Raw genomic sequence first — 22599 nt, forward strand, 5'->3', positions numbered from 1 at the left:
CGGTCCCGCAGAGTCACAGCGGGGTCCTGAGGGAAGTGAAGCCCTGCCCAGGTTCAAGGTTTAAGTGCCCAGTAGGAACAGAGGAGAGGAGGCCTAGAACCCAGAGCCAGGAAAGGTAGGGAGGCTGGGGCCCAGCCCACAGGGCCTCTGGGGCTCACAGGCCTCCCTCCGAGTGCAGGCGGGACTTCGGGAAGGGTTTTGTTGGTGGTGTGAAAAGTACCCAAGCAGTCGGTTTCAGTTAGTCAAGGAGGAGGCCCACCCTGGGTGGGCCTGACCTAGTCAGGTGTTGGCCCTGAAGGAGGGGCTGGGCCTCCCTGAGGTGGGGCTCACTGTCTGCTGTGGTCACAGGGCCTGCCTTCCGGAGCAGGTGGGGCTTCTGCTGGGAGTGACCGTCCTCCCCAACTGGGGATGGCTATCACGGCCCGGGACCCTCTTTGCGCTCCAGGACCTTGCCATGTCACGGTCGGGAAGAAACACTGCCACCAGACCAGGTTCAAGTGAAAACAGGTATTTTATTACAGCGTCTACAGGTGGAAACGCAGTGCAGTGGGGTTCCCTTGGGAAGAGGGGGTGGAGCCAGCGCCCCAACTGAAACATAAGCTACCAGAACAAGAAAGCAAAGCCCGTCTCCGTTACAAACCAAGGCAGGGATGCGCGAGCCAGCGTGGATGGATGTGTAAATGAGAACAAACAGTCCTAACTGTAGACGGGCCGGCTGGCAGGATAAATAAGGGCAGTGGGGGGGGGGGTGGTTCTTAAATAGGTCACGATTCATAGCTGAACAGAGAACGCATCCCCTGACTGGAGGCTGTCCTAGTTAGGTTTTCCTGAGCAAAGCGACAGCAGCCGTCAGACCTGGAGCACCCGCGTCGGCAGCAGCGGTGGGGCTTCCGCAGGGCCGCTCCCCACGCACGCCAGCCGGCGCCCTACTCCCGTGGCTGGCGTCAGCAGCGGCGCTCAGGCTGGGACCGGAGGGTGGGTGTGGAGAGGCCGAGCTGGGCCCCGCTGTGGGGCAGGCCCTGCGCGGGTCGTCCGTCCCCTGGTGCCTGCGCGTGCATGCAGAGGACAGACGCGGCGCGGTGGTCCTCCCGAAGTGACGCAGTGTTTGTGTACAGTGTCCTTTGTTCAGATGGGGGCTCCGCTGGCAGCGCCGTAGCTTTCTCGGGAGCCCTGTGTTCCTGACACGGGAAGGGGAGCCTCTTGAAGAGGCCGGGGGCCGGGGGTCAGGACAGCACCGTCGTGCACTGGGAGCACCGACCTGGGGGGAAGGGGGGCAGGGCGGGCGGTCACAGGAGGAAGGCTCCGTCTCTAGCCTGATTGCTGCCCCACACAGTGTAGAGGTGGCTGCAGGCAGCGCACTGGCCCGCTCTGACCCTTGTGGCCTGCGTCCCGGGGGTCAGGAAGCGGGGCCAGGCCTCGGCCACCACACCGACCCCACTCAAGGGCAGGCAGAGGACCCGTGGCGTCCACCTCTGAAGGGTATGTGGAGTCGGCCAGGCCGGGGAAGGCTCACGTTAGGCCACCACAGAGGCCCACCCTCCCGCGCTCCTTGACGGGTGCCGCCTGGGTGGCAAACACCTGAGGATGGGGCTCCGACTGCCCACACTCAGCCCTCGCTGGGGCACCCACCTTTGGCCCTTTCGGGGGACCGAGAGCTTCTCGGGAGGCACACAGACAACATTGCCCCACCCAGGGACCCAGGACCAGTCACAGGTGCTGTGCTCGAGGGACCGAGAACCCTACCGGCCACGTCGGAGCCTCAGGGAGCAGCCCTCCTGCCCGGCCACCCCAAGCGCATCCCTTCCCAAGCACCACCGTGGCCGCTCGGGTGGAGCAGGTGTCACCCCAGCAGGGTGGGCAGGAGGGCCCTGGGCCGGTGCCGCTGTGCACTTGAACAGGCGGGAGGGTTTCCCCTCACTTTCCTTTCCTCCTTTTCTCTTTAGTTTACTGTGTATTCGTCATACAGTCTAAAAATAAATGAAGTCCGTCTATGAAATTTATAAATTTTTATCACCTCTCTATAAAATACTGTCACCTGTCAGCGTGACTCCCTTGTAGACAAAGCAGGCACCCACAACTAACCCGCCTGCGTCCCCGGCCACCACAGGAGCCGACCCTGCGGGGGGGGGGGGGCTGCGGCGTGAGCCCAGGGCGAGCAGAGACGTACAAAAGTAAATGCACCTGTCACACGAGTGAGCCAGCCAGGCAGGCAGCAGAGTCGGGTACCAGACCCTCCTCACAAGCACCACTGAGAACGGGTCCCCTCCTCGAGGCTCCGCCACCGCAGCCTTGCCGCGCAGGACTGCCGTTCCGATGCCAAAGGCGCCATCCCGAGGGCTGAGCCGAGGCCGTTCACAGTGATGGCGGGGCGGGGCGGGCCTCCACCGGAGACGCCGCCTTTGGTATGGGAAGAGCGGCGGGAATGAACACGCCAGGCGCTAGGACCTGGCGTTGGCGTGGTCAACCTCGAGAGTCAGCACCAAGAGCACGTGGAGGCGCGAGCCTGGCGACGAGATAGCACCGGGCCGGCTGCCAGCGTCTCCGCGGTGGGCCGGTCCTTCGGCGATGTCTTTACATATATTCTCTCATATAATATAGTATCTACATCTCTCGATAGGTTGCCTTCACGACTTCGGTGAAATAAAATAAGTCAAAATTGTTTATACTTTTTAAAAAACGATAAATACTTTATCTAAGACTATCGACAGTACAGGCTGGAGCCAGGCCCCAGCGCGCCGTCTCCGCAGCTGTGCGCGGCGCTGATTCACAGTAGAGCCTGTCCTCTGGCCTCCATCCGTCCTCGCCGTCCTGCGGGGGGCCCCGCGCCGCCAGCCCGCCCCATCCTTGCATAGTCTCGCGGTTGAGGTAGAAATCCTAGTTACCTGCGGACACGGCGCGGGAGGAAAGGCAGCATAGCGTTAGCCTCGCGCCCAGATGAGCCCGTCGCACCCCCAGGCCAGGGCGCCAGAGCCACCTACGGACGGACGGACGGACGACAGACGGCAGACGAGGTGGTGGCAGCACCCTGAGCCACGCCTCTGGGCCCTGTCAGAGGCAGGAGGTCCTGTCCCCAGGCCCTTCCAGTGCGTGTGGGGCGCTGGCTGGGTCCTGGCCTCCCCTCCTCCCCAGGAGACCCTCCCCGGTCCCCACGCCGGGCAGCGCTCCAGGACAAGCCTGCATGCCCCAGGAGTGAGGCCGGCGCGGCCAGGACGGCAGGCAGGCAGCGTCCACTGTGGGCCTGGTCCCCGACCTCCCAGTGCACGTCTGCCCTCTCCAAGCTCCTCTGACGGCGCGAGGCCACTGCAGGCTGAGCCGCCCTACCTTCTGGGCTTTTCCAACAACCGAGGCACAGCCCATCCCCAGGCCTCGGGTAGGGCTGTCCACTGACCTGCACCCTGACCAGGAGGCCGTCAGACTCCAGCGGCCTCCCATCTGTTTTCACTTAAAAACACGACAGACAGCCAAGGACGGCAGGCAGGACCCCCGCTCCAGTCCTGGCCCCAAGGGGATGTGGACATGGCACCAGCAGTGGCCAGGCCAGCTGCACCGGGGCCCAGGACCCTCCCTGGAGGCCTCGCAGACACCTGCCCCCTCCAGCTCCCGAAAGCGGGCCCTTCCTACGCTTGTCTTCGCTGACCCTCACACGGACGGTCTGAAAGGCAGCCCGTGCGCCTCGGAGGCCGGAGGAGCCGGGCCTCGGCCACAACTACAGAGCCCCGCCACCGGCCCGGCGTTCCTGCCTGTGGGGCTGGCGCCACACTCACCCTGCTGCCCATCGGCCCCTGCAGGCAGGCCCTCTAGCTAAGGAGCCCAACAAACGCGACCCCCACGTCCAGAAGGCCTGCCGTGTACCAGGTGCCTTAAACGCGTTGAGCTCTCCCCAAACCCTCATAAGGCGCGTTTATGGAAACGGGCTGAGGGGCCCAAGAGCGCACACAAAGGCAAAGCTGGGATCCTGAGCTGCCCCCATGACCCCACGCCGGGGCTGCCCAGGTCCCAGGCTGCTGCAGACGCCAAGCCTAGGGCGGCGGCAAGCTCGAGCTAGGCTCCACCCGGCCAGGACGCCAACCCTGACTGACTGACTCCTCCTGGCCCCCTCCCTGGGCGACCGGGGGGGAGGGTCCACCGGCAGCGGCGGAGGGGGCGGGGCCAGCCACACCCTCCCTCTCTCTGCTCTCGCCGCCCGGGTTCCCTTGCCTCCCTGGCTCTTCGCCTTCGCACCTCCCGGCCGCAGGAGAGCAACCTTGGCCCCCGGGCCCCTCCACGGAGCCCCGCGGGCCCGCCTGTTTTCTGCAAAGGAAGGTCAGTTCAGGTTCTCGTATGGGCCGCCTGGTCGAGCTCTAGCCTTACCTTACAGAATACGAACTGCTAGCTAAGCAAGGTCTTTATCGCGGCTTAACCCCCGCAAGGCGCGCGGCATACGGAGGTGGCATGCCAAGGGAAACCCACACGGCGGGCGGCCCCGTGGAGCTGGCCTGCGGGATCACGGGCGCGGCCTGGGCCAGGGCCAGCCCGGGCAGGGGCGGGTGGTGCACCGTGAAGGAGGGGCGGGACACCTTGTGCGGAAGTGAGGCGAGCTTGATGGACAGAGAGGCGTTAGCAGGCGGCACAGAGGCAGCAGAGGAGGCAGGTAAGAAAGCTTGGTTAGCTGGGAGGGACGCGAGGTTCTGCAGGAGCACGGGCTCAGAGTTAGCCGGGAGCAGCGCGGGGGGCGGAGGCAAGGCGGCGTTAGGAGGGGGCGGGGCGTGGAGGGCGGGCGGCCCCGGAGGGGGCCGGCCCAGGTGCGGAGGGGGCGGGGGCGGCCTCGGCTCCGCAGGGGGCGGGGCCTGAAAGGAAGAGGCCGGGGTGCTGGCCACCGCCTGCAGCGGGGTTAGGCTCAGCGTGGCGCTGCGACATGCAGCCCCACTGCCGAAACTGGCTCCAAACGGATGAGCGGAGGCGGGAGGCACCGCGTGGTTAAAGGCACCTGCAAACAGGAGAGAAAAACCCAGCTTCAACAGGCGGGCATCACCAGCCAAGCCAAGGAAGGCGCGCGGAGAAGGGGAAGCCGACGGCGGCTGCAGCTCCAGCTCCGCGTGCGAGCGGCACAGGTGAGGGTGAAGCGCAGGCAGCGGGAGCGCAGGCGCTGGGATAACCTGCAGGACGGCTCCCCTCCCCAGCCCAGCCCCGGCGCCCGTGCCCGGTGAGGGGCCGGCTGTGGCTCCCTGCGCTCCTCTCCACCCCGCACGCGCCACGGTGCATTTGGCGGGCGCCGCGGCCCTTGGCTCTTCCCCAGCGCCGGCCCCAAGGCTGCCCAGAGCCCGGGCTGCGTCAGGCCTGACAGGTGACCTCCGCGGGGAGGAAGGAGAGAGCTCCGTCTGGCGCCAGCTCCCCTGAGAGCGAGAGGGACGCCGTCAGACCAGAGAGCGTGGCACAGGCCGACTCACGCCTGAGCGCTCTGCCCACACGACAGTCACGTCTGCGTTTCGCGAAAAGGAACGAGGTGACGGGTGCAAAGTGGACCCAAGGGGATACGCGGGCACAGCCTCTCCCCCCTCAGGGGGCCCTGGAAGGGAACCTGCAAACAGCGGTGGTTAAACCCAGCGGTCCCGGAGGGCGCCGGTGAGAGCATGCGGCCCGCGGCCCATCCCCCAGCGGGTCCCGCACGGCCAGAGGGCGCTGCCTACCTCCGACTGCACCGCCGGCCACCCCGGAGGAGAAGCTGCCCATGGCGTGCGAGTTGGTCAGTCTGGTGGCGGCGGTTGAGACGTGCACCAGGCCGGCGGCGGGCACGGAGCTGAACAGGGACTGCAGCACAGACGGACCCAGGTTGGCCTGCAGGGACATGGGGCCCAGTGCGAACTGCGGGCCGGGGGCGAAGGCGCCCAGGAAGGGGCGGTGGGTCTGGGCGGACGGGGCCGTGCCCCCTGCCGAGGACGCCGCCGGGGCAAGGCCCGGGCCGCTGAGGAGGCCCCCGGGGGGGGTGGCAGCGGCGGCGGCGGCGGCAGCAGCAGCAGCGGCCATGAAGAGGTTGTGGCCGTTCTTGACGTCGGGCTCGCGGTCACGGCCCTTGCCCGCCTTGCCGTGCGTCGCTGAGGCCTTGTCCGCGGGCCCGCACACAGGTGGGCCCCCCTCGCCCTTCGGGGCCAGTCCGTCCAGCTGTCTCTTGTTCACGAAGGGGCCGGGGTCTGCGGCGCCGCCCTCCTTGCCCCGCGGGCCGGGAAAGCTCAGGGGGGTGCCCAGGCCGGCCGCCTCGGGGGCCTTGTGGGAGAGAGAAGCACCATCGCTGAAGCTGTGTAAACTGAGGTCGGCCGCCAGGCCCCCGCCCAGGGCGAAGCTGCTGGCGGGATGGCTGCTGGGGCTCAGCCCGCCCGCCCCCGGCAGCGCGCCTGGGAAGCTCTTCCTGGGGTGGGCAGCCAGCTTGGCATCAGCCGCGCCAGGTTCCTCCAGGCCGGGCCGGAAAGCGAACAGGGAGTTGTGGCTCAGAGCGGAGGCGGCCTGCAGCGGGCTGTCGGCTGCCTTGGCCAGGCCGAGGTCGGAGATGGGCGAGAAGGTGGACTTCCACTTGCTGCTGTTGACCGGCTCGCTGGCTGGCACCTTCCTTCCCGCCAGGCCGCCCCCTGCCAGGAGAGGCAGCGGCTATGAGGCCTGGGCTGGGTGGGGCAGAGCGGAAGCTACGGGGACCAGACCACCGCCGGCTCGGAATGACCCCCGCCCCCAAGACAAGCCCCCATGGCGGAGGACGGGGCAGACCTGGCGAGGGTGGGGCCGTGGGAGAAACTCAGGGAGCAGGGCTGCTTGTGCGGGAGGGCCGGCGTGTCAGCACAGAGCACCACATGTGCCCCATCTACCCAGGCAGCACCCAGAGCGCCCGTCATGTCCACAGGGAAAGGGGCCAGGAGGCCGGGCGGCACCCACACCACCCAGGGACCACTCTGGAAGCCCCGTGTGGCTCCTCAGAGGCCGGGCACCAAGGACTCAGGCATCGGGAGCACCAAACTCACCATTTTCCAAGGTTTTTGGAGGAGATTTGCTTTCTAAGGAGATGGTTGCAATTTTTCTCTCAATTCTATTAGGAAAAAAAAAGAGATGATAAATGTTTGCAATCCACGGGCACACCAGAGCGCTATACGTTTACACCGAATTGCCCAGCGGGGGTCAGTAAGCCGGCAATGCATGACCCACTGTCAGGGCCCCCGGGCGCCCCCATGCCCGTGCGGTGGCACCTGTGCCGGCACGATGACGGCTGTGGTGAGAGCCAGGCCCCGGCGGAGGAGCAGGGATGCCGTTTCCCAACACGCAAAGACAGCCGCGAGTCCCAGACAGAACTGTCTCCATGCTTAACGTGCTCTCAAGCTCTAGGAGACCGCGTCGTCCACAGAGGCAGATGCGCAGCACCTAGCACGTTAACTCCCCAGCAAGCTGTACCCATAGCTGTACCGAAGTACAGAGCAGTGTGTGCTTCATGTGTCAGGATTTTTGTGGACCATCCCGAAGAACTATGACCTCCAGAGACACAGAACTCGCCAAAGAATCCAGAACTTGTACAATGTACTTTTCGTATGTGGAAGGGTAAGTCAACAAGACACTGAAAACACAGGCAACTGAAGAAAACACAGGGACGTCCCCCGGCGGTCCAGCGGGTAAGACTCCGTGCCCCTAGTGCAGGGGGCCCGGGTTCGATCCCTGGTGGGGGAACTCGATCCCACATGCATGCCGCAACTAAAAGTCTGCATGCCGCAACTAAAGATCCCACATGCCGCAACTAAACATGCCACAACTAAGACCCAGAGCGACCAAAATAAATAAATTAAGAATTAAATAAAATTAAAGAAAGGGACTTCCATGGTGGCGCAGTGGGTAAGAATCCGCCTGCTGATGCAGGGGACACGGGTTCGAGCCTGGTCTGGGAAGATCCCACAGGCCGTGGAACAGCTAAGCCCCGTGCGCCACAACTAGTGAGCCTGCATGTCACAACTACTGAAGCCCGTGCGCCTAGAGACCCTGCTCCGCAACAGGAGAAGCCACTGCAATGAGAAGCCCGTGCACCTCAACGAAGAGTAGCCCCCGCTCGCCGCAACTAGAGAAAGCCCTCACGCAGCAACAGAGACCCAACGCAGCCAAAAATAAATTAATTTTAAAGAAAAATAATAATAAAGAAAACACAGATACACAACACACGGGATCTTGTCAACACTGAACACTCTTATGCCTCAAAGGACACCAGCAATGGAGTGAACACACCACCCACAGAACACACCACCCCTGTACCACCCACAGGATGGGAGAACACAGCTGCAGATCCCGTACCTGACAAGGGATCCGGTACGTAGACGTCTAAAGAACTCTCATGACATAACAACAGCAGCACAAGACAACCCGACTCAAGAGTGGGGCCGGGACCTGAACAGACATCTGTCTGAGGAACAGATGATGCTGAGTGTCGTCGACTGTGAGGGAGATGAGGTCAAAACCATGGCGACACCACCACACCCTCACAGAAATAGCTACCGTACTAAAAACAAACCCAGAAAATAACAAGTGCCGGTGAGGATGTGGAGAAACTGGCACCCTTGTGCATGCTTGGCAGCAATGTGAGATGGGGCAGCTGCCGTGGAAAAGTCTGGTGGTTCCTCAAAACGTTAAACCCAGACTCGCCACATGAGATCCAGCAATTCCACGCCTAAGTACTGGGTAAATTGCAAACACACTTTCAAGTAAAAACACATGTAGTATAGGGACGTTCATAGCAGCACGATTCACAAGAGCTGAAAACGAAGCAACCCAAGCGTCCATGGACACACGGTGGATAAACAAAACGTGATATATACACACAGAAAGGAAGGAGGTTCTGACACCTGCTACACCACGGATGAACCTGAGGACAGGATGCTCAGTGAAATAAACCAGACACAGGACACACGCTGCCTGATCCCACTCACGGGGTCCCTAGAGGAGTCAGATCCACAGAGACAGGAAGTAGATTGTGGGGGCCAGGGACTGGGGGAGGGGCTGGGGAGTCAAGTGTTTAAGGGTACAGGGGTTCTTTCTGTGGTGATGAAAATGTTCTAAAACCGACAGCGGTGATGGCTGCACAACTCCACGAATACGTCAAAGACCACTGGGTCGCACGTCAAGCGCGCAGTGTGGTATATGAATTATACCTAATAAAGCTGTTATTGGAAAAAAAACCCAGGAAGAAAGCACTCTTCACCGTCAGCTGAGTGGACACCAGGCACTGATGGGAGCCTGCACGCCTGCCTCTTGGCTCTGCGCTGTGGCGGCCGCCCTCCCCTTCTCTCTGCCACCAAGAAACACCCGCCTCGCGCCGCCGCCCCGGGAGCTACAGACTCAGGGGTCAGCCCTGCCCCACACGCACGTGGCGAGAGGCTCTCAGATGCCCTGGGCCCTTCACGGGCTGTTTCTTACACAGTTAAAGTGAACGATCCAGGAAGGGGCCTGTCTGCTCCAGGAAGTGCCCCAAGTGAGGTCGGGACCCTGTGCTCACCACCCAGCAGCAGGTGGGAAGCTGCCTGCCCCGCGTCCTGGCCACAGGGACCTGCCCCGTCGGCCCCACTTGCCTGGCACTGCTGGGCTCGTCCTCAGAGCCCTGCTCCTCATCCGAGGTCAGCGGGGAATAGTGGGCCCCGTTGGTCTGGCTCAGGGGCTTCTCCTTCTTGAGCACGGGCGGCTGGTCGTTGTCCTGGTAAGGGACAGGCGAGCTCTTCAGGGAGCTCTCGGGGGACGAGATGGCCGTGATTTCCAAGGGCTGGTTGATGTTGCTGACCTGAGGGGTCAGACGCACAAGCCCGTCAGCAGGCCCCTGGAGCGCCCTGGACCTACCGCCCCCAACGCCACTCCCAGCCTCACCATGGAGTTGAGGTTCAGGGGGGACCCTGAAGACTGGGTGAAGAGGCCGGCGACGGATGGCAGGGCCCGGCGCTTGGGGGACACGCCCGAGCTGAAGCCGGGGGTCCCCGCCGCTGCCCGCTTCCTCCTGCCCCTCTTGCGGCTGTCCTGCCCGTGGCTCTGGCCGCCGTCACCGCGGGCGCCCGAGGACAGAGGGCTGTGCTTGCTGGAAGGTGACTGCTTGGCGCTGCTAGAGCCGGCCGAGATGGTGAAGACGATCCTTCTCTTGGCTTCACTCTCGGGATCCGAGAAGCCGGCCTCAGAGGGCAGGTCTCCTTTGCTGGTGTCGGGGAGCGGGCCCTGGGCGCCGAGCCGGGGACTGGCGCAGAGCTGGGGGGCGGGCGAGGCCGAGCCGCAGTTGCGGGGCTGCGCCAGCAGGGGGGGGTGCTGAGGGGTGGAGCTGCGGGACCCCACAGTGGCAAAGAGGCTTCCAGAGCTGGAGGACTCGTCCAGGGCGGGGGGCTCGGCTCCAGAGACGAGTGGTGCCGGGCTGCCTGCCAGGGCCCCACTGATGGCCACTGAGCCGGCGTAGGCAAAGCCTGTAGGAAGGACACGCTTTCTCAGGGGAGCTCGTCCGGGAAAGGATGCCCACCTGGCCGAACCCGGCGGAGCGCAAGGAAGCTCAGCTCTCCGCATGCTCAGTGCCCAGCACCTTGAGACGGCACCACGGAACCAGGTTCGGGTGAGGACAAGTGGGGACCCCTGGGCCGTCACTTGTGTGCTCTTCCCACTTCTGGGCCTGGGTTGGTTGGGCCCTGGAGCTCACGCACAAGCCGGTGGACCCCGGGCACCACCAGCGGTGACGCCCTCCCCACGCGAGAGCAGCAGCGCCAGAGGCGGGACGCCCGTCCCAACAGCAGCCTCCTCACTGTGCTCTTTATCCCCAGAAGAACAGGCATAGATCAGGCCATGTGGACACAGGCAAGCAACCTGACCACACATGCCCGCTGCCCCCGATGGGATCCATGGCTGGGCAGTGGTGACAGGCACCCTCTAGGTCGCAGGGCCCCGCCCGGAAGCCTCACTCGAAGCTCTCTGAGGAGGAGCAGAACCGGCTGGAACGCGGTTGGATGAGGACGCCATCGCCCAGAGGACTGGCATGGGCCCAGGCCGAACACAGCCAGCTGAGATGAGCAGAGCGGGACAGCCCAGCTCGGAGCCCCCGAGCCCCGGGCCACGCTGTGCAGCTGACATGCTGAGCCCACCCAGCACCTCTGGGTCCTCGCACGGGAGGGAGCCCTAACCTGCGGGGGCCAGGGCGAGGCTTCTGCTCCCAGCAGCGTTGCACCCGGAGCCGTGGGTGCCAGCACCCATCTGCTTCTCCAGTGTGGACGAGGACTCTCGGGCCTGCGGCACGGGGCTGGGGGTGCTTCTCTGCGGAGAGAAAATGCAGGTTCTCAGCTGATCCGGCCATACACCACAGGACGTGCCAAGGGCCCGAGGCCACGAGCACGGAAGGGCAAGTGGCCGCTCAGGGTGTGAGCCTGGTGGGCAGCCACGGGAAGGTTCTCACGAGGTGAGGCACAGGTGTCTGACCTCGGTTCTAAGGGATGGCCCTGGCTAACAGGCAAGCATTGGGCCAGGGATAAATGGGCAGGGAGAGCAGTGAGGGCAGCCGTTATGATCTGACCCAGCAACTCCACTCCTACGTGGAGCCAGACAACAGCAAGTACCCACACAAAACCCGCACACGCATGTCCTCAGCAGCACAATTCACAACAGCCCTGAAGTGGAAACACCCCAGATGACCACCAACAGGTGACGGATGCACACAATGTGGTCCGTCTGTATGGTGGAACATCTCTCAGCCACGAAAAGGAGAGAAGCCCTGACACTCGCTACCACGTGGATGGACCCTGAGAACACGATGCTCAGTGAGAGAAGCCAGACACAGAAGGACACACAGTCTGTGATTCCACTGACAGGAAATATTCAGAACAGGCAGATCCACAGAGACAGACAGTAGGCTCCTGGTTGTCAGGGGCTGGGGAGGGGATGGGGGTGACTGCTGGTGGGGATGGGCTTCCTTTTGGGGGTATGGAATGTTCTGGAACTAAAGATGGCTGCACGACTGGTGAATGTACTAAAACCCACTGCACCGAACACCTTAGGTGGGTGAGTTGTGTGTGAGTGACATCTCCATAAACACGAACAGCCCACTCCACAGGAGAGTGTCATTTCCAAGTCCATGCATGTGACGCTGAATGCACATGTGAACTATAAGGAAAGGGAGAAGTTTCTACAGAATCTGGAAGTTTTAGTCCCTCTCCGTTTGCACACGTCACCTTTTACTAAAAGGATCTAAAGTAAAAGTGGCAAAATGTTACTGGAATTAAATGTGGACATCAGACATTCTGTTTTTCTCGGGCATCACGGTAAGCTCCAAACTTAACCACGTGCAATTGAACAAGAAGGCTCTGGGCCTCGAGGGGAAAGAACAAGAGCACCGGCTCTCCTGGCGCCTACACACGGTGCCTGGGGACGCCAGGCTTCCAGGCCGAGGGCCTCACTCACCACCTTCTCGGCGCGGCTGGGCAGCACCACGCTGGCCAGAGGGATGCTGACTGGCAGCTTGCTAGGCTGCACGGTGCTGAGCGGGATGCTGACGGGCAGGCTGGTGATGGCCTCCCCACTGCTGGCGTAGGTGCGCTCCTTCAAACCCTGCAGACACACCACCGGGCCAGCCTGCTCCCGCTGACCAGGAAACTGGGCCTTGAGCACCGCCCCGAGGGACACAGCAGCCCTCCAACCAGTGACAAGTCACCCCCACCCCAAAGCGATCCTCCCGACCTGCCAGGGCCCCCACCCATCACCCCAGCACACACCCCATCACAGGAGTGCAACAGGCTTTTCCCTTCCCCTGTTGCTCAACCCGGCCTCTCCTTTCCCCAGAGACAATCCCACTCTTCCAGCCTCACCCCAGGGTTAGGGCGCGGCCAGGCAGCCTCCCACCTTCCCTCTCAGCCCTACTCCACCCCACGCGTGGGCACTTTCACAAGAGCGGTGGCCTCACCTTCTCACTGCCCTTCTCTCCCGTCATCTGCAAGGCCGCAGGGGACGAGGGCCGAGGGTCCTGTGGGCTCAGTTTGATGCCGTTGGCGATGCCGGGGCTCTGGTACGGGAGGCCGTTCTCCTTGGCATGCTCAGCTCTGGAAATGAGACGTGTCCTCGGTCATTTTCTGGGGAGCCCTCAGACCCACAATTTTGCGTTCAGAGCTGGCCGCCTGGGCCTAACAACCCCCGAGATTCTCTTCCAAACTGACGATCCCCCGCTCAGAAGGCCCCCCACCACGAGCTCACCGTGAGTGCAGCTCGCTGGCGGTCGCCCTGCTGTTGGCTGTGTGGTCCTGGCTCAGGTGGCGCCGCAGCACCAGCTTGGCCGGGGAGAGCCTGGTGTAGTCGGGCAGGGCCAGGCCGGACAACTTCTCGAGCCTCGGCCGGCCACTGTGGTTCGGGGTGCAGGGCACGACCTCCTGGTCCAGGGGGGAGGCCAGGTACTGGGGGGTGTTCTGCTTGGGCGAGGGCCGGCTCAGCGCGCCGCAGAGCTCATAGCCGGCCGCGTGGCCGTTCATGGACAGCTCCGGGCTCATGTTGCTCAAGTGGGGCAGGGAGAACCTGGCACAGTCCAGCTCCAGGTGTGGCCGGCCGGGCTCGGCCTCCGGCTCTCGGCCCAGGCCACCCTTCCCGCGCAGGTGCAGGGACAGGGCGTCGTCGGGCGGCACGCAGGACTTTAGCTGCAGGAGCTCCTGCTGCCGCTGGCTCTTCTCCAGCTCCACAATGCTGATCTGGGGGACGAGAGGAGGCGTCAGGCCTGAGAGGCCCCATGCCCAGCACCTCACTGGCAGGGATGGTCATGCAAGAGCGACAGGGACGTGGGCCGGCTAGAGGGACATGGGCCGGCTAGTGTGACGGGCAGACGCGCCGGCCTGAGGAAGCGAGGGGCCCAGGCTCCGTGGCTGTCACTGTGACTGCGAGGGTAAGGTATCGGCCCCGGGGGCTGGGGCCTGAGGCATCGTTTGGCTCTCCCCACAATGAATCAAGGGCCCACAGCTTCGGGCTGCCTCTCGGTGACACAGGAGCGTGAGGGCCCAGCGCGCAGCCTCCTGAGACTCCTGCACACAGGCTGGCAGCAGGGCCGGGCCACCACAGGAGGCAGCGCAACACCGTATCCCGTGACCTACAGCCGCTCCAACGGCTACTTGGGGGATGCGTGTCTTTAGGGACGTAGCCTCCAGAGCAGCCTCCGGTGCAGAGGAATTCACTGCAGTGCCATTCTGCAGTAACCCATCCCTGAAAGAGCCCCCAGGGCCGGGCAACAGCGAAAGCTTCACGTAAATCACGAAACCTCGCTGGGGAGACGCAAAGTGGTGGGAGGCCTCAGCCTGCAGACGGGCTTCCGGAAAGCCCGCACCTGCGTGCTGATCTGTCCGTCCTTCCTTCCTGCACCATCCTCTGCTCACCTCGTCAGTATGAGCCGCTCTCATGGTGCAAGCGAGGGCCGCCACCGGCGGCCTCACAAACAAGGCGCTCGCAAGCCCGGGCGGTGCGGCGGGGACTGGGCCTAGGACGCTGGTCCCGGCGCCCCAGCTGAAGCCCGGAGCCCCCCCCCCCCCGCCTCCGACAGGCTTCCTACCTGCAGCTCCAGGCAGTGCCTCTGCTTCTCCGAGATCTGGCTCTTCAGGGCCTGCTTCTCCTTCAGCAGGCCCTCAAGGGACAGCGTGGACCAGTCCAGCTTCAGCTCCTCGCACCGTGCCTTGAGCTGTGGGGATGGGTGGGCAGCCGTGAGGCGTCGGAGGCCCCTGGACGCCCCGCGAGGATCCTGAGGGAGGACGGGGACGGGGGGCGGGGGGCTGCCAGGACCCACTGCCGCAGACTCGGGGGCTGCCCTCGGTCATCTCTCCATCCCGAGACCCGGCCCGGCCTGGGGGGCCCCGCCTCAGGCAGACCGCCAGTCCCGCCAGCGCACCAGCCGCAGGCTCTGGCTCCTCAGCTCCCGGTTGCCCTTCTCCAGCTGCTCCGTCTGCTCCCTCAGCTGCTGGTTGTGAGCTGAGATCTCCTTCTGCGCTTGGATCAGGTCGTTGTAGGTCAGCGCCTTCACTCCCAGCTGAGGACAAACGACGGCAAAGGGGGGCTCTCACGGGGGCCAGGGGCATCGCGAGGCAGGAAGCCTCCCTCTGACCACCTCCGGGCCTCTCCATCAGGGAGACTCAAGGTGAAGAGCACCAGGAGGGCACCAGTCCCTCTGGATCTTGGCCAGACGTCCGGCTGGGCCCTGGGCCCTGCCTGCCCTCCATCCCGCACCAGGGCCGTCTGCGTGGCCTCCGGGTGGCCAGGGCAGGGCGCCTACCTCATCCAGTTTCTGCTGGAAAAGCCTCTTGATCTCCTCCTTCTGAGCTTGGCAGTGGCCGAACAGCTGCTGCACGGCGCCCAGCAACCGGGCGTTCTTCTCCTGCGGGGCAGGGCCATGAGCGTGAGGCCCCCGGGACGGGCACCCCGCCCGACTTGCAGCCCGCCTGGCGGACACGGTGGCAGACACGCACCCGTGAGGAGGTTGGCCAGACCCCCATCCGGGCCTCACCCCGGAACGTAGCACCACGTTACCGGGAGCCACAGAGCCTGACGCTTCCCGCCCTCAGGAAAGCTGGGGTGCCCGCACCAGGCCCGCATGAGGGCGGCCGCACCTCACAGCCCCCCACCCCAGCTCCGCCACTGAGGCTGCAGGGCACACTGTCCCCAGACGAGGACGCCTCAAACGGGGCAGCAGGGCCCGGCCAGCCGCGGCCCCGGGGCCATCGGACCCCGTAGGTAAGGGCAGCTGGGTCTGGCAGCACCATGTGCGGCTCACCTTCTCCTGGTCCAGCAGCTGCTGCAGGTTGGCCTTGTACTGAGGGGTCTTTGTGTACGCCAGGAACTGTAGGTACTGAATCTTGAAGGATTCTACGAGGGGAGCCAAGACAAGGTTTTAACTCAGAAACCCTCCAGCTGAGGCTCGAGGCGGGGGTGGGTGGAGTTCGGGAACGACGCGCAGGTTCCCCAGGGCCCGAGCGGTGCTGGGGTCGCACGGTGCCATTGTCGTGCCGGGGCCCGTGTCCCCACACTGCCTCAGCATGTCCTGCCGCCACGTGGGGCTCGCGCCCACGTGGGGACCCTCACAGCTCCTGCCATCCCCAGCCCGCGTTTTCGTTCTCCCCAAGGACACATGGGTTGTGGTCAGCCAGTCTGCCGGTCTTCTCGGTAAACATATGCTACCAATGTTGAATTGAGGAAATTGTACAGGAGTTTCCTTCATCCACTTTCTGAAGGGACGAGGCATCTCAAGGCAGCCCAGCCACGTGAGCACGAGCTCGACTCGGCAGGACAGGGCCCTGCTCCCTCGGGGCACCGGGCTCATCCCGGACAGGTCTCCCTGACACTGCAGACACGGGGCTGGGTCCTTCTCTGCGGGGCACCCTGGGCACCGTGGGTGGTGGAACAGCATCCCTGGCCTCCACCTTGACGCCAGGAGCCACCCCTCCAGTTGTGATGATGCCCCCAGATGTGGCCTCACTTCCCCTGGGGCAGGACTGCAGCCTCAGACTGCCGCACGGGCCCCGCTGACCCCGAAGCCCAGGCGTGCCCTGGCAGGACTGAGCCTGAGCCCTGGGGGTGGTGCGCTTGGCCATGCAGCGTGGGTTTCCCAGGGGGTCTGCGAACAAGCCACCCCGTCCGCCCGGCCTCCCCCCGCGCCCCCCTGGGGCGGCTCACCTAGCAGCCGGTGTAGGGCAGGCGGGGCGGGCGCCAGCAGCAGCTGCTCAGGGGGGCGTCGCTGCGTGCTGGGAGGTAGCTGGTAGGGGGCGCCTGCGGGGAGACAGCGGGTCACGCTCTCTAGACGCCAGGCCCTGCGCGATGCCCCAGCTGCCCAGCCAAGCCGCCACCAGACCCCAAACCATGGCACTTCGCCCTGCCTGAGCGGGGCTTCTGCACGGGACCCCTGGAGAGCCCTCGGGAGGCTCTGGAGCTGGAGCCCCCCCACCCCCATCTCCGAGTACTCAGCACAGACGCTGTCGCAGTGGCTTCTGCCCGGGCCAGCAGGAAAAGGGACAGCAGTGAGGCTCCCTGGGACCCCAGAGCACAGTGGGGCGGGGGCGAGGAGGCACTCACCCTGCGGCGAGGGTGACGCCGCCCGCGACACAGTCTGGGCGTGCAGCAGGTCCAGTGCGCTCTGGGTCTTCTTGGGCTTGCGCTCGGGGTTGGCGGTGCTCATCTTCTTGGGACGTCCGCGCTTCCGGCCGGCCATCTTCCGGCCCTTCTTGTTCAGCTTCTTCTTCCGGGCCTTGGAGGGAGATGGCTTCTTGACAGTGGTCGCCCCGGCTTTCTCTTCCTCAGCACCAGAGTCCTAGCGGAAGACCACATGAGGGACCAGCCGGTGATGTGGGCTCCCGGGGGCAGCCTGGCTCCCTCCTCCGAGACCGGGGCCGCCCCATCTGGCCGGGGGCGGGGTGCTCACCATGGGGGTGTCGGCGGGCATGGCCGTCTTGCTCTCGGGCACCTTGGTGGGGGTGGTCGTGTTGCTCTTGTTCTCCCGCTGCTGCCGGCGCCGAGCTGCCTCTTGTTCCTCCTGGGGAGTAAGCGGGGGGCTCATCCTCTGAACCGTGGGCACCGCGGAGACCCTCCTGCCTGCAGGGGCCCTGCAGCCCTGGCCCTGGGGGAAAGCGAGGTACACACACCCCACACCCAGTCTCTGCTGGGAACCCAGTGGGCCCCCGGACGGCCTGGCCTGGCCACCCCCGCGGCGGGTGGTCCCAAGGTCCCCACAACCACTTCCCCACCGAGGGGCACGCTGTCCACAGGCGAGGGCTGCGGGACACCCACGGCAACAGGAGGGAGGACAGGGCCACCCTCAAGGCCGTCCTCTGTCTCCAGGTGGGGGTGGCCATCACCATGCCCTGACCCAGAGGCCCTAGTACGGCAGGAAGGGCCTGGGCGGGGGGCTCCTTCAAGGCTCACGTGCTTGTCTGAGCCTCCAAAGAGAAAGTCACTGGGACAGACGTCCCACGAGGTTCAGAGACAAAGTGATGAGCACGAGGCCGCGGGACATTTTGAAAGGCTGTAACTCCAACCTATCTCCCCCCAAATCTCTCAAGAAACGTGGCCAGGGTGCAGCTGCTCAAGACGTGGCCGCCGCAGCCAGGGGGCCCCAGCGCCCAGGCCCACGCCCGGCTACTCGGGATGCCTCGGGCCCTGGTCAGCTTAGAGATCAAGGACAAATACACAAACTTACCCTGAGTTTTGGATTTTTCAGACTAGAAAAATAGTTTTCAAGCTAAAAATGGAAAAGGAAAAGAAAACGTCTCATTAGCAATGGAAAACCCTGTCAGGACAAGAGCCACACCCCAGACCCACCGACGTCAGGCAGTGACGGGCGCGGTGAGCGCTGAGAGGCGGGTCGGGGAGGAAGGGGTGCCACTCACTATGGTGCGGTCGATGGTGTGCAGGTAGTAAGACACCGGCTTCCCCGTCCACGACACCGAGCCTTTTAGAGGCGACAGCTCCACGACGCGCATGATGGTGCCGATGTCTGCGCACAACAGGGCGCAGGGGTCAGGGGTTGCCAGGGCACCAGGGGGAGGGGTATGGCGGGGCTCAGGTCCCAGGCGTGTCCCAACTGCCAGCTGGGGAGGTGCCCATGGCCCTCCCCACACCCAGGCACCTGGCTAAGGACAAGGGCGATAAGCCCACAGGGCGGGCTCCAAAGGCCCGTGGGGGCCAATGTGGCAACCAAGCAGCCGCAAGGATGCCCAGCGCCTGAGGGTCCTGCCACCCCGCGGGCTCGCACACACCGCTGCTTGTCCTTGTCACTGCTCCCTTGGGTCCCGGCACCACAGTCCTGCCCAGGGCCATGTCTGGGGATGTCTGGGGTTGTCACAACTGGGGGCCTCCCGCATGGAGTGAGTGCGGCCACCGCTCCACATCCCACAGCACCCGGGACGCCCCCCGCCGTCACCACTGCTGGCGGGTGACCCCGCTTTAACCCACGGCAGGTGCTCATAATTACATGTATTAAGAACTCGGCAACACGAGAGCTCTTACCACTCAAGTTTCTACTGTTTATTCTGAAGTTCAGAGGTGCAAAGGGCTTCGAGGACACGATTCTGCCACCTAAAACACAGAGAGGGATCAGTGCTGGCCGTGGGGACACCAGTGCGCGATACGAGCAAGAGCCTGGTGAAGCTTAGAGCACCAGGATGCAAAAGCATCCAGAGAAACCAGCCCTCTGAACACAGAAAAGCCGAGGGACTGGGAGTCCTGAGCTAACCTCACAGCTAAAAGCAAAGAAAGCGGCGCCTGAGGGCTCCGACCCATCTCACGATTTGCTTTCCTGCAAAACGTGCTCAGGGCCTCACAGTCCCCTGGGTCTCGTCGTGGGGCCCACTGGGCACCCCCTCTACAACTTCTGCACTGTCTAGATGCGCCACACCCACACCAGGCCTGGACCAGAACCAGCCCTGACCCCAGAGACAGACAGAACCTGAGGGAGAACCGGGTCCGGACACACAGACAGAACCTAAGGCTGGACCAGGCCCTAACACAGAACCAACAGAACCTGAGGGAGAACCAGGTCTTGATCCACACACACAGACAGAACCTGAGGCAGGACGAGGCCCGACTCCAGGGAAACAGGACCTCAGAGAGAACGGGCCCAGACTCCACACAAACAGAACCTGAGGGAGAACTGGGTCCTGATCCACAGGAACAGACAGAACCTAAGGCAGAACCGGGCCCTAACCCCACACAGACAGAATGCGGAAGGGTCAGGTCGGGAACAGCTGCACAGAAAAGTTTTTCCAATTAACTCCCGGCACGTGTGCAGTCATTGTAGGGAAAAGAACCACAAGGACTCGCAGCCTCCTGCAGTGAGATCACCATGATTGATGATGTCACCCTCAGGTTACAGACGCTTCCCCCATCCTGTATGAAACACTGTCAGGAAACGTAATACACCAGAACGTTCCAGCGTAGGAAATACAGAACCAAATATAGAAGTCAAAGAAAACGCGTGGTGAGTAAACTGAAGCAGTCAGGATGAGCCCTCTGCTCACGCATGTGCTCACGGCTCCCCGAGCCCCAGCCTGGCCTCTGGGCGCCCCCCACCCCGAGGAGGCGGCGATGCTAGGTCCCGGGCTGGCCAGGGGCGAGTTTGGGCAGTCGGCTGGTTGTGACAGCAAAGTCACAGCAGCCAGAGGCTGAGGGGGTCCCCTGGGCGCACCTGAAGAGTGTCGAAGGGAGGACGCTCAAATTAGGAATGTGTCCCCTGCAAGGCTTCCGGGACAACAGGTAACCTGAGGGGACTTCTGTGGGCATGTCACCAGGGGCCCCGAGCCGGCCGCGTGCAACACCCAGGCACTCAGGTGGGACACGGGGTGCGGAGGGCAAGGTCAAGATGACCACGAGGGATGAGTGAAGAACGGGCGACATCCCACGAGACAATGAGGCCCGATGCCCAGCGGGCCGCGTCCACAAAGATGGAGGGGCCACGACCCGAGGCCCTAAGGCTAGAGAGTCGGGACTGCACAGCCCAAGAGGTGCCTGTGGCAGCTGGCAGAGCAGGAATCCACGCTCCTCTCCTGGGTGGGGCGCGGGGATGGGCGCTGAGTGCTCAGGAGAGGGGCCCGGGCAGGGCGCTCGTTCCCACAAAACCATCAGGAGTGACCCTGCCACACGCTCACCTGCACACGCACACACGCAAACACACACGCAGCCGGCGGTGCTGAGGGCAGCTGGAAACTCTCTGCGTCCATGCTGGGTGATCCTTTCCCCTCTCCTGTTTGCTTGAAATGTTTCATAACAAAACTTGGGGGACACACCCCGTTTCTGTCTCCCGGCCACAGAGATCAGGATGGCACGGGGGCCTCCCTGCAGCTGCGGGGACAGGGAGCAGTGGGGGGCGGGCAGGACAGAGCGCAGCACATCTGCCCTGCCGGGGCTCCTGCGGCACGTCAGGGAAGACCTGACGTGGGAATCGGGGCAGCAGCAGCGGCCGGAGAAGCCACCCTCATGAGCCCAAGGATGAAGACGCTTTCTGGAGACCTCCCTGCAGGACAGGTGACTCCTGCCATCTCATGTCACGACTGGAGAAGCATGGGGACACACTGTCAGGGCTGCATCCCCGGCCAGGCCCCAGGAAGGGGAGCGGGCAGAGCCCAGCGGGGCCGTGGGCATGTGGGGCAGCATATCCGACCTCACGCTGAGGTCATAGCCCACGGGGGGCCCGGGAGACTGGTCCCGTCCTGCCAGGAGGACCCCGAGAAGGATGGGCACCCGAGGCTGGAGTTCTCACACGGGTGGCGACAGCCCCCGGCCGAGGACCAGAGCCCGGCCGTGTGCGACTGGACGTCCAGGGAAAGAAGCCCGCGACTCCACCAGCGGTGGGATGACCACCACGCTCCTGGAGCAGAGCGCGTCACAGGGCACAGACGGAGCCGCCGTCATCCTGAGTGTTCACCACACATGGGAAGCTACCGGCCTCCCCACGGGGAAGAAACAAAGCAGCAGGTGAGAAGCAGGCGCGAGGGCACAGGACAAGGGGAAATGTGGGCCCTGCATGGGTCCCCCACTGCTGCCCTGCTTGTCAGGACCATCGATGGTGCTGGGACAGAAAGTGCCCAGCTTTCTGAGGGAGGCGGACTGGGGAGGACGGCCTGAAGAAGCAGCCACTCCTCCGTCTCCTCTTCCTGGAACACACCGGACCTGCTCTCCCACTCTGAGCCTAAGCGCAACTCACCACGGGACCCAGGGGCGGGCACGAGAACACAAACTAGGTTCAAAGAAACTGGTCAGCTCCCAGCTGTGTAGAAGGCTCCCACCCAGGTGTCTGCATCGGTCTGATGCTCCATGTGCACGAGGATGCCCCAAGCACAGCTGAGGGACACCTCATGTGTGCTGCTGGGCCTGGGCAGGCGCAACCCACTCTGGTGGCTAAGCCGAGACCTCGACGCAGCTCCCTCCCTGCACCTTCAGTGGCCTGGAGGGATCTCACTTGGGGACCACCCTGCTCAGGCTCACCACGCCAGAGGGAGGAGCTCGGGACACAAGAAGACCTAACAACCCCTGCCCGCGTTCCTGAGGAGAGGAGAGTCTGCTCAGACACCAGGAGCTCCCATCGCCCAAGGTAACCTGTGAGTCTAAACGCTTTCATAAGCACGGGAGAACACGCCCCTCCTACTTGGACACAAGAAGGGTGAGGTCCCCTCCGGTGTCCGGGTCTCGACTGGCCTGGGGACCGAGTGTGAGGGGGAAGGGGAAGCAGCGGGAGCGGCGCTAGCCAGGCAGCCCGGGTCCAAGTACGGGAAAGACCCGACCAGCAAAGGCCGCAGGGGCTGGCCAGGGGAACCCCCGTGCCCTCAGCGCCCCCAAGTTAGGGTTCCAGATCGCGTGGGGACACCCAATCAAGTCTCAGTTTCCCATACACCGTGAAGAATCCTTTAGAAGGCAGGACGTCCTTGAACTAAGAAGTCACTCCCTGTCTCCACAACCGAACGAACCAGACAGCCTGCAGCTCCCCTGCTAATCTGGCCCCCGCCCCAGTCCTTCCGGCAGCTGCAAGCTGGGGCCTGAGCGGGGGGAGGCGTCGGGTCTATTCCACCACACACGCTGAGCTGTGAGGCACCCTCCCACAACCTAGGTGACGGTGAGAACCACCATGGACGGGACCCGCTGCCTGAGGCCTTCCCA

At 64.0% G+C, this 22599-nt stretch overlaps 1 protein-coding gene across 13 annotated transcripts in view; it reads right to left on the bottom strand.

The window, feature by feature from the left end:
• Window positions 1-492: 492 nt before the first annotated feature.
• Window positions 493-22599, bottom strand: part of DOT1L (DOT1 like histone lysine methyltransferase) — a 57145-nt gene continuing 35038 nt past the window's right edge. For 6 of the 13 annotated variants that reach the window (XM_060145725.1, XM_060145731.1, XM_060145729.1 and 3 more), the window contains 20 exons: window positions 18958-19026; window positions 18339-18445; window positions 18149-18190; window positions 17375-17485; window positions 17029-17263; window positions 16633-16725; window positions 15734-15825; window positions 15236-15337; window positions 14855-14992; window positions 14522-14647; window positions 13189-13673; window positions 12902-13037; window positions 12403-12582; window positions 11133-11262; window positions 9850-10427; window positions 9561-9766; window positions 6984-7048; window positions 5667-6599; window positions 4351-4966; window positions 2657-2882 (listed from right to left, as the gene is read on the bottom strand). In XM_060145725.1, coding sequence (XP_060001708.1) covers window positions 4386-4966; window positions 5667-6599; window positions 6984-7048; window positions 9561-9766; window positions 9850-10427; window positions 11133-11262; window positions 12403-12582; window positions 12902-13037; window positions 13189-13673; window positions 14522-14647; window positions 14855-14992; window positions 15236-15337; window positions 15734-15825; window positions 16633-16725; window positions 17029-17263; window positions 17375-17485; window positions 18149-18190; window positions 18339-18445; window positions 18958-19026 — 4409 coding nt within the window. In that variant the 3' untranslated portion in view covers window positions 2657-2882; window positions 4351-4385. Of the gene's footprint in view, window positions 2883-4350; window positions 4967-5426; window positions 5558-5666; window positions 6600-6983; window positions 7049-9560; window positions 9767-9849; window positions 10428-11132; window positions 11263-12402; window positions 12583-12901; window positions 13038-13188; window positions 13674-14521; window positions 14648-14854; window positions 14993-15235; window positions 15338-15733; window positions 15826-16632; window positions 16726-17028; window positions 17264-17374; window positions 17486-18148; window positions 18191-18338; window positions 18446-18957; window positions 19027-22599 lie in introns of all 13 variants that reach the window. The other 7 variants (XR_009539824.1, XM_060145728.1, XM_060145724.1 and 4 more) reach the window with 7 other exon arrangements.

The sequence above is a fragment of the Lagenorhynchus albirostris genome, chromosome 3 (genome assembly GCF_949774975.1).
Source record: "Lagenorhynchus albirostris chromosome 3, mLagAlb1.1, whole genome shotgun sequence".
Classification (NCBI taxonomy): domain Eukaryota; kingdom Metazoa; phylum Chordata; class Mammalia; order Artiodactyla; family Delphinidae; genus Lagenorhynchus; species Lagenorhynchus albirostris.